Source organism: Culex pipiens, unplaced genomic scaffold (genome assembly GCF_016801865.2).
Source record: "Culex pipiens pallens isolate TS unplaced genomic scaffold, TS_CPP_V2 Cpp_Un0004, whole genome shotgun sequence".
NCBI lineage: Eukaryota > Metazoa > Arthropoda > Insecta > Diptera > Culicidae > Culex > Culex pipiens.
In genome coordinates, this window is record NW_026292821.1 from 82,342 (window position 1) to 93,026 (window position 10,685).

At 40.3% G+C, this 10,685-nt stretch overlaps 1 protein-coding gene across 1 annotated transcript; it reads left to right on the forward strand.

Moving 5' to 3' along the window:
• The first annotated feature begins 8,260 nt into the window (after nt 1-8,260).
• Nucleotides 8,261-10,685, forward strand: LOC120431122 (zinc finger CCCH domain-containing protein 3-like). The gene is made up of 4 exons (XM_039596274.2): nt 8,261-8,377; nt 8,437-9,453; nt 9,512-9,866; nt 9,935-10,685. The coding sequence occupies exons 2-4, from the start codon at nt 8,471-8,473 to the stop codon at nt 10,373-10,375; spliced, it is 1,779 nt and encodes a 592-aa protein (XP_039452208.1). The 5' UTR covers nt 8,261-8,377; nt 8,437-8,470; the 3' UTR covers nt 10,376-10,685.

Below are 10,685 nucleotides of genomic sequence, written 5' to 3' on the forward strand. Positions count from 1 at the left end.
CTCACTTGCACGACATTTTTAAATAAAATAAATTATTTCTATATATGAAAAAAAAAACTGTTCTAATTAAATATACTTTCTGCATCATATCACATCATAGTCTTCAAAATATACAAGATTAAACAAAAATTCCTGTTCTGATTTTTTTGAAATTGTTATTAAATATGAATACAGACATACACCCATTTCGGTATAGGATTTGCTTTAGAAAAAATGATCTTCGCAGAATTGCCAAAGTTCTATCAATTTGCTGAAGAACTTATGATTAAGAAATGCCCCAGAAGACTCAGCGTTAAAAAAAAAAATATTTTCTCATCATCCATACCCAAGTAACCATCCAGCACTAAAAAAAAATCATAAATAAGCTGCAAAACAGCATACTCCAGCAAATCTGTCATAAAACAGCTAAGATGAAAGCAAAACAGCTCTAAAACAACTGCACGGACAACAGCTAAAATAGAGCTGATTTCCAGCAGTCACTAGCAACACTGTTATGATTTTTTTCAAAAAACTGGCAACACGGTTACCGGTTTGAGTGAGAGTGAAAGAGAGCGAGTGAGAAAAACAACAAAATGCCACAAAACTCTCGCTCACTCCACTTACTCGAAAAGCAAACACACCGAAATCAACATGGCGATTAAAATCATGCTCTGTAAAATTGCAGCTGCAAGGTTGCAATAATTGATTGATAAATTTATATCTTCCAGGACGCACAAAACCACCAATTTGTAGCATCTATGGCGTGCAAAGCATAGGAAAACTTACCCGTTCTAAGGACTTCCAAAATAGGGAATTTTCCAGATTTTAACGGAGGTCTGTGCTGCTATGGATATTCCGGATTTTGACAACAAATTTAGCGAACGGTATGTACTAGCGGACCTCCAGCTGCCCCGGGGCCAAAATGGCTAGAAAGCCCACCTCATTCTGATAATTTTGGTGAAAAGATGTCAACTTGCGTGTGATTATGAAATAAGCTCAAATAATAAACATTTTAACCCAAACCCAAGTGTTTTTTTTCTCCAAATTAAGTAATCAACTGATTAATGACATTGTGTGACGGGAATTTAAAGAACAACTGGATTTTGAGTGCGATTTGTAGGATTTTCCTAAATTTTTGATTAATTTGTCTCGAGCAAAAGTGAGATGCACATTTTAGTACGACACGCAACTTACAAATACTGCAGAAACTACGCCTGCATCCCACCGCTTATTAAGGCGAGCCGGCAAGCGCGCATGGACCAACGAAAACATCATCAACCCCGTTCCTGGTATCAAGACTCCATCACCAAGCATTTCATCAAATAAATTGTTCCACCCTCTCAGCAATTTCCTCCCATCAGCGATGTCGGTAAAGAAGTTGTAAACAAACCGAAAATAGAACTGGGGTAGGAGGACGAGAGAGAAAGAGATGACAACATTTCGCATCTCATATTTTTTTTTTGACGTTTTGCAGGGCCGGATTAAGAACAGTAGGGGCCTAGCTCTAAAACAGAAATATAAAGTCCAAACTCAGCTGCATATCAGCTGTAAAAACGCTTTTCCAACATTTTTGAAAACACTTCAGCTGTTATTCACTGCAAGTAAAGCGCTGTTAGTGCTGATAAATTACTACTTTTAGTGCTGGATGGTTACTTGGGTAGCTTTCCATTTTGTAAGAAAGACTTTATCTTACCTGTGATGGATTGAATCGAGTTTTTCAATATATTTAAAAAAAAGTCTCGTAGAAAATCGTCATTTTATAATTCGTGGTGGCATTAGTAGTACCCGTGTTCCTTCCTTATTTCAACTACACTAAAATACTTGTTGGTTAAAAACTAAAAAAGTCCAATTTTAAGAAATTGAGATTTGAGTGTACCATGACCACGAAAACCGGGAATGGATTTCATTTGTATTTTTTTTATTTGACTCAAACATTGCAGGGGGCTTCCAATGACCGAAGAAGCCATTTTGCATAACAGGTTTGCTCTAACAAGTCTTCATACATTATTGGCAGCTATCCATACAAAAATGGTAAGAATATTCGAAAATCTTGAGTAGAAATTTTCTGATCGATTTGGTGTCTTGGGAAAAGTTTTTGGTATTGGTTAAGATTATTCAGAAAAGTTATAATTTGATTTGATTTGATTTGATGTGATAACCAACAGGGCCACAAGGATGACCTATGTAGCGGTTGCCTAGAATTACAGTGGCTCAGACCTAAAGGGAGCATCTTCAAATTACTGCCGTATGAAGGGCCAAAAGGGGGTGGTTGGACGCGAACAAGCAAAATCACTCACGGTGTCCTCAGGGGAAGAGAATCTCCTTCCGACAGTAACCTCCAATAACTCCGAAAAAAGTCTGACAAAGCTGAAAAACAGGGCTCGCACCCTGTTGGGGGCCTAAAAGGGCGCGGCAGACAGCTGGAAACTGACAGAGGTCAATAGATGTAGTAATTAGACAATCCTTAAGAATTGTATAATTATTAAACTATTTTCCCCTTGTGACGTAGTTCTGGTCTTCCACTATCCACATCCAGTCTCCGCCATTACAGCATACTGTCCACTGCCCTGATGCTCCCTCCCCGATCCCCGGCTTTGATTCTAACTACTGATGAAAAGGAAAATCATAGTTGAGAAAAGGTCAATGCGGATGGAGAGCAAATCGAGCTCAGTATCCCCTCACAAAGACTGGTAGTAAGTGTGAAAAAACAATGAAAAATAAGAAGAAAGACAAGACGAAAAATGAAAAGATAGTGTGTCAATGCGGATGGATCGATGATCCCCTCACAAGGACATCAAAGAGTGAGATGGTAGAGAAAGCAAATGAAGAATAGAAAATCAAGAAAAAGAAATAGTCAATCAGATAGAGAACTGCGCGAGCTCAGTATGAATATAGGGGATAAAAAAATATAGCAAACAATTATGGAAAGCTCTCACCAAACAGTGCATCTTCCGCAAACAGCTCAAATCTTCAATAATTTTTCATGTTCCAGTTCCCTGCAACTAGCTGGTGAATCCCGCTCGCATGCCCGAGATGAGCCGGTTCCCGCTTAAGCTGGATCAGCTTGCCACCGTTCCACTTGTAATCCGCGCAATCATCCTTATTTTCCTCCTTTCGTAGGAACTTGCCACTCAGCTGACACGGCGGCAACAGAACCTCCCCGCTGCGACTGCGCCCACGTACTAATCTGTGCTCTTCGGCTCCGATGTCCTTGCGTTCGCGGGATTTTGACTTTGATGGGAACCGTTTACGCGGTGACCGTAGACTGCCTCGTTATCTGGGCTCGCGATCTTTCCAATTCGGGCCAGGTCCAGCAGGCTTCCGATAGTTGTCTATTTCCCTGTTCCAACCTATCAGCATCCTGGTCTCCGACGGCCACCGCGTTTTATGCCAGTTCCACGGCCACTCCGGAATTAGGCACGTCTTCGACTTTACAGTCCTCCGGGCTCCAGCACCACCGCGATCCATCTAGTCCGGATGTGAAAAATATGCAAGCTGCCGTAATTTGCATTTATTTTCATTTAATTTAACTTTTCAAAAACAAAATTGGAATTTAAAAAAAAACTGTGACAGCAAAAAAAAAATATTCAGAAAAGTTATAATTGCTATAATTAGATTTTCCAAAATGATTTATGATTTTTTAAAGATTAAATTATTATAAATCGAAACATCGATCGAATTTCAAGCAACAAAAATGTATCGCTTTTTGACATAAAATCGGATTTGCAACGGAATAGTTCTTTTCGTAATTCCATTGTGGAACTACCTATTTTCCCTGTCAATCTTGAATGACTAATTTTCTTCACCAAAAATAACAGAATCGAAATGTAAAATTGTTCAACCCAAGGCCTGAAAAGTTCTTCTTTTCAGCACCTGTCTTGAAAAGTAATACTTTTCAATATAATTTTTATTTGAACGGAGAATTGACAAAACACATGGAATTTTGACTCATATTCCTAATCCTATATGTATATCCACTTAGAAAACTTGCTGGGGAGTTATACGGGTCAATTTCGCGGGCATTTCAAGGCATGATCCGCTAGGTGTACTGACCCCTAATCCCAATTATGATCTTGATTGGTTGCGACAGGACCTGTCGCTTTGACTTTGAAGTGGGATTTAACGTGGACACTTCCATCATTGCCATGATTTTTTCGTTCAAAGATATAAATTTTGTAACGCTATCAATATATTGACAAATTTCCTAAAACAAGTTATTCAGAATACAGAGTGGATTCGTTAATTCGAACGTATTCGAATTAAAGAGCAGTCAAAACCAGTTGTCAAACTTATGTTGACGTTTCAACCCAATTGTTCGACAATTTCCGAACACGGGGTTTCAAGCTTTAGACAGCTGTCAGTCGTTTCAACTAGCGAATTCGGATTCGTTCATTCGAATGCAGGTGAATTCGAATTAGCGAATCCGCTCTGTAGTACCCTACATGTGTTGATAATTTTTGGTAATGATTATCCCATTCCTTGTAAAGTTATGGAAATCGTCATAATAAATAATAGCCAACTAGAACGTCAGTGATTGTACCACAAAATTACATAAATTTTGAAACATATTTGATTAAGCAGATATTTGTCTACACATCTTTTATATGGCATATTCAGCATCATTCAAAACAATGTCGACTGACATTTAATTGTCCTTTTCACCAAAATTATTGTTTTGAGTTCGACATCTGAAATCAACCATGGCCACTAGTATTTTCACAACAAAACAGCATTTCACTTTTATGTTTGAATTAACCACCCAATCCAATTTAAGGAACTTATAATAATAAAATAAGCCCTTTTTTTCAAAAAAAAAAAAATGTGTAAACTAATCTATTGTTTTGTTTTGGTGAACTGTTTAACAGTGTTTAACTAATTGATATGGAAAAATTAACATCAAAACAACATTAAAATAACTTTTTTAATTTATCTATACGTTTTCTTTAATTATTTCTTGAAAAAAAGTGTTAAAAAGTCTGTTAGGTTTTTTATGTTGTATCAAGCATTATTATTAGTGACCAAAATAAGCCCTCATTTATTCATCGTATCTATCATTAAATTTGATATGAAAATAACAGAACCCTAGTCTACTATAGGAAAAGAGGGTCAGGCAAACAAAAACTTTATTTTCAAATGGCTATTTTTCTGCATAAGAATTTTTCAATTCAGCAATTCCCCACGAAAACAGCATGATTCGAAAAAAAAGTTCTCCGATCGGGCTCAAAATTTGTCTGGGGGTTCCTTGCCCAAAATAATTAGACCCGTATTTTTTGTTTGGTCATTAGGGTGACATTTTTTTCAAAAAATCATATTTCCGCGCCATTTAATCCGATTTTAGCTGTCTTAGACGCAAAACAAAGGAAATCAGTTTGGCTATTTGATAAAAATAGTAAGATGTTTAAAAAATCTAGCTTAACATTTGAAAAGGTCGTATGAAAACTTAAAATGATGTTTTGATGGTCTCGAGACCAAAGAGCCTATGTCTGAAAATATTTTTACCTGATTCCTCGAAAAAAAAATCATAATATATCAAAAAATGGTGAAGTTATGTTTTCAATTTTCTGAGATACGATTTTTTGAAAATAAAAACTGGGGTTTTCGACGCGCCACGCGCAAAAATGGAAAAATGACGAAAACGGCAAAAAAACGACTTTTTTCACTAAAATTGCAATAACTTGAAAATTTCAGCGATAACCTATACATGTTAGGGTACCAAAATTTTCGTAATTGACCTATACATGTTAGAGTACCAAAATTTTCGTACTTGAATTACGGAAATTTTGGTACCCTAACATGTATAGGTCATCGCTGAAATTTTCGAGTTATCGCAGTTTTAGTGAAAAAAGTAGATTTTTTGCCGATTTCGTCAATTTCCCGTTTTTGCGCGCGGTGCGTCGAAAAACCCGGATTTTATTTTCAAAAAATCATATCTCAGAAAATTGAAAACATAACTTCACAATTTTTTTTATATGTTGTGTAAAATTTTCCGAGGAATCAGTTAAAAATATTTTTAGGCATAGGCTCTTTGGTCCCGAGACCAATGCTGTTAATCGTTGAAATCAACGGCGTTTATATCATCGATGTCGATGATCGTTGATTTAAACGTAATCGTAATCGCAGCCATCGTTGATTTAATCGTCAACGTCAACGGACACGTTGATTTAAACGGCGTTGATCAACGCGTTGATTATCGATAATCAACGAGTTGATCAACGGCGTTCTTTTATAGTTTTCTAGAGTTTTATGAGGAAAGAACGATTTTTTCATAAATGTTTTGATTGGGAAACATTCTCAAATTGATGTGGCATGGTTGTTCGGGGATCCGGGTGTACAAAGAGGACCGAAGTGACCGGATTTTAAACGTAATTTAAGCCCTAGCTAATTGCTGGTCACTTCCATCTCCACTTTGGTTCCCAAGTCCAACCAGGATTTTCTTATGTAAATGACACCGAGAACGGACAATTGGGAACCGAGATATGGTCGGATTTTCACCGGAATTATTGTTCCGGCGGGTTCAGTAAGAGTCTCGCGTGGCTAAATATCGACACAATTTGTTTTTCTATGATACAATACTGAATTGACCACATGAATCCATGTTCCAAAACCCAGATTAAGATTGGCCAAGATGTCAAACTTCGTGACAGACCGGAGTAGCCTACTGTTATTGATCAATGAGTAAACAAAATATTTATGACCTACTGCGATTGGTTTTCGACACCACGCGAAAGATTTATCTCTTGGGATTCGATCGAAACTCATTGATCACACACAGTAGGCTACTCCGGTCTGTCACGAAGTTTGACATCTTGGCCAATCTTAATCTGGGTTCTGGAACATGGGTCATGTGGTCAATTCAGTATTGTATCATAGAAAAACAAATTGTGTCGATGAACCCGCCGGAACAATAATTCCGGTGAAAATCCGACCATATCTCGGTTCCCAATTGTCCGTTCTCGGTGTCATTTACATAAGAAAATCCTGGTTGGACTTGGGAACCAAAGTGGAGATGGAAGTGACCAGCAATTAGCTAGGGCTTAAATTACGTTTAAAATCCGGTCACTTCGGTCCTCTTGGTACACCCAGATCCCCGAACAACCATGCCACATCAATTTGAGAATGTTTCCCAATCAAAACATTTATGAAAAAATCGTTCTTTCCTCATAAAACTCTAGAAAACTATAAAAGAACGCCGTTGATCAACGCCGTTTAAATCAACGACTCCGTTGACGTTGACGATTAAATCAACGATGGCTGCGATTACGATTACGTTTAAATCAACGATCATCGACATCGATGACGTTGATTCAACGATTAACAGCATTGCCCGAGACCTTCCCGAGCTTTTAAATGAAATAGGACTCTAAGTTTAGCAGTGGTTTAAGCTCGAATTTGTATACCGGCAATTTGTATTTTTATGACAAATTGTACATAGAATTGTATTTGTATTTTTATGACAAATTGTACATAGAAAAGATTTTTATTCGGTCATTTTGAGGTTTCCAGCTTGGATGTTGGGGTTATTTCAAAGAAAGCTAGAAATCTGGTAAATTTAGGTTGGCAACTTTTGATTTAAGGTCAAATATGTAATTTAGAGTCGTTTGAGGCACATTCATAAGAAATTTGATGGATATGAATATGAACCCATCGATTTCCATCGACTTTTCTGAAGAAAAATCCTATAAAATCGAAAAAAAAATTAAAAAAAAAGTTGCTCTAGACCCTCCGACGAAATATTTCGCCGGACCCCGCAAAATGTCGAGAAAGAGCCCTTCGTTCATGGTGCCAAATATCAGACTTGCCGAATTTTTTATTTTAATTTTGCTCTAGGAAACACACCGTGAACGGTTATAAAATAATGCATAAAATTATTTATAAAACTTTTGAAAAATGCTCGTCGGCTCTACTTGGGTGTCCACTAATGGTTAAAATACCCTACTAAGCATACTTAGCCGCCAAAAAATTGCTCATATAGTAATCTAACTACATTTCAAGAGTTTTTATTATTTTTTAGAATAGATCCAAAAAACAAAATGTTATTGGTCATTGATTGTCGAGTGTTTTCGAAACCGCCTTGAGTCAGGGGTATTCAAAAACACCCAAAAAAATGTTTGTTGGACATTTAAAAAAAACTTTTTGGTTTGGTTGTTTCACTTTAAAAGAGTGAGTCGTCTGTTGTCTGTGGTCTAAATTTCCTCATAACCGCAACAGCGACACCTTTCGTCGAATAAGTATTTCCAACAGTTGCCAAAATCGCCAATAGATCGCGTTTGCTTTTATGTCAGACAAAAATCGCCTCCACAATTGCAAAGTAGATGTCGCAGCAAGCGTTGCTGAATTGTCTGAAACCTTCGATTTCGTCATGTGTCACTTTGGCAAAGCAAAGAAAAAAGTAAACACGGTGATTAGTGCATGCAAAGAACTTTTTACGTGATTAATTCAAGAATTTGCGTTTTTAAGTTGTTGTTGGATCTCAACCCGCCGCAACCCAACGATGGACGATCCGGCGGAACCGCGAGCTAAGATATTCATCAATCCTAACTTCAAGAAGGCTCATTTCAACAGGAATTTTCTGCCCCAGCCTGCTGCGATGCAATCCGTTCCAGTTCCGAAGGAAGTGGCCACCGCGACTTCGTTGACAGTTCCGCGAGTCCACTTCAATCCTGCCTTTTTGGAAAAGCTTCACCGTCAACGGGAACAACAGCAGGAGGAACTGTTACTGCGTCCAGCGGAAGCAACAGTTGTCCCACCAAGGCCACCACCGAATCCAATCATCAAACACACGATGCGGAAGCTGATTCGTGCTTCGTCGAGCGTGCCTGTTTTGGGGAGTGGTCCTCGTGCGCCCCTGTTGGCACCGTTGGTCAAAATAAGCAAAAACAAGCTGGTGCGGTCGACTCCGGTTCCGGCGGTTGCTCCGGTGGTGGTCTCGAACAAGCCGGCTAGTTATAGGCTTGACCGGAGACCGGGTGTGATGTCGAGGGTGGTTCCCAAGGTTAGGCCGTCGTCGATCCGTCGGTACTCGCTCGTGCGGTCGACCAACTCAATCAGCCCGCGGAAGGTCGTCGTTACGGACCGGAGGTTGCTCAAGCTGAGGCGGACCAAGTCCATCGGGAAGGGTTCGGCGGCCCGTACCTTGCCGAGCATTTCGTTTGCGTCGCCTAACAAGAAGCTGGTCATGCTGAACATCAACGGAGTGCTGTACCGATCGTCGACGAACAAGCTGCAGGTTCAGTCGGCTAATCCGGCTCCGTCGCATTCCGGTGACAGCCGGGAACGGAGTTTAACCATTCGGGGGACGCGGTTCTTGCTTGATTCTAGTGGGACTAAGTTAAGGAAGGTGCCGTCGATGTCGGTGGACGCGGCGATGGGCGAGGCTCGTTTGGGACGGATTGATATTGGAGGACTTACGTACAAACCGGGGAAGGACGGGACCTTTGTGCGGACGGATGTGCACCGGACGAGGACGCATTTGAGGTGAGTTGGAGAGATGCAAATTTTTGAATGAAACTCATTCTTTTCCTTCAAATTCTAGTTTGGCCAAGCACAAAAGCATCCAAGTGCTCACAAACAAGCTGCGAAAATGCAACATTCCGTGCCAGATCTACCGCCGCCTGGGCAAGTGTTCCGCCCAGCTCAAGGGCAAATGTCCGCGTTTGCACGACCCCAAACACGTCATCATCTGTCCGCGCTTCCTCAAGGGCGAGTGCACGCTGGCCGCCGGATGCCTTCTCTCCCACGACGTTTCCCTGGAAAAGATGCCCGTCTGCCGGTTCTTCCTCGAGGGTCGCTGCGTCAAAAACGACTGTCCCTACCTGCACAAGAAGGTCAGCGAGACGGAACGAATCTGCGAGGACTTTCTCCGCGGCTACTGTCCGCTCGCCGCTAAGGTAATAACGCAGCGCTCACAGCGCCACCAAAACTCCAAGTTGTCTAATTTTCCCCTGTTTCTTTCAAGTGCCAACGCCGCCACGAGTTTGTCTGTCCGGAGTACGATCGACTGGGGGTGTGCGATCGGTCCAAGTGCCCGTACCCGCACGGCGGTCGGAGCAAGACGATTGCAAAGAGCAAACCGGTGGAATCCGCGCCGACGAAGGCGGAAAGTTCCCAAGTGCCACCCGTGAAGAGATATTACCTCGATCGGGAGGTTGAAGCTACGGGCGGAAGTGACGAGCTCAGTGCGGAGCAAAAGTCACAGCTGAAGCGACTGCTCGGCAAGGTGGACAAAATGAAGCAAGGTCACGTGGAAGATGGTGGTGAAGTGATTTCAGGGCCGAGTGAAGTTGGTGAAGCTAATGAAAATAACAGTGGTGACGATGATGAAGACGACGGAGACCACAGGCCACCGATCATGAAGCGGGCCAAGCTGGGACCGTTGCCGTCGTTTATACCGATTTGAATTTTTAGTGATGTTGTGATTTGAAATGTGAGCGTGATTGATTGTCACAAGTGTTTGATTGCTTTTAACATTGTTTTGGCGAAAAATATACTTGAAATTTTAATAACCTCGATTAAGACATGATTTGAAAAAAAAACAATTAGTTTAAGTTCTAAACCGAAAGAACATAGTGAATTCGTGAAAATAGGAAACAATAGAAGCGGCTGCAGTTCGTGCTGAAGTGAAAACATAATAAAATAAGTTGATTTCAGTGTAAGCATCATAATTTGGTGCATTGAACAAGTACAATAAAATAGAATTTAGTACATTA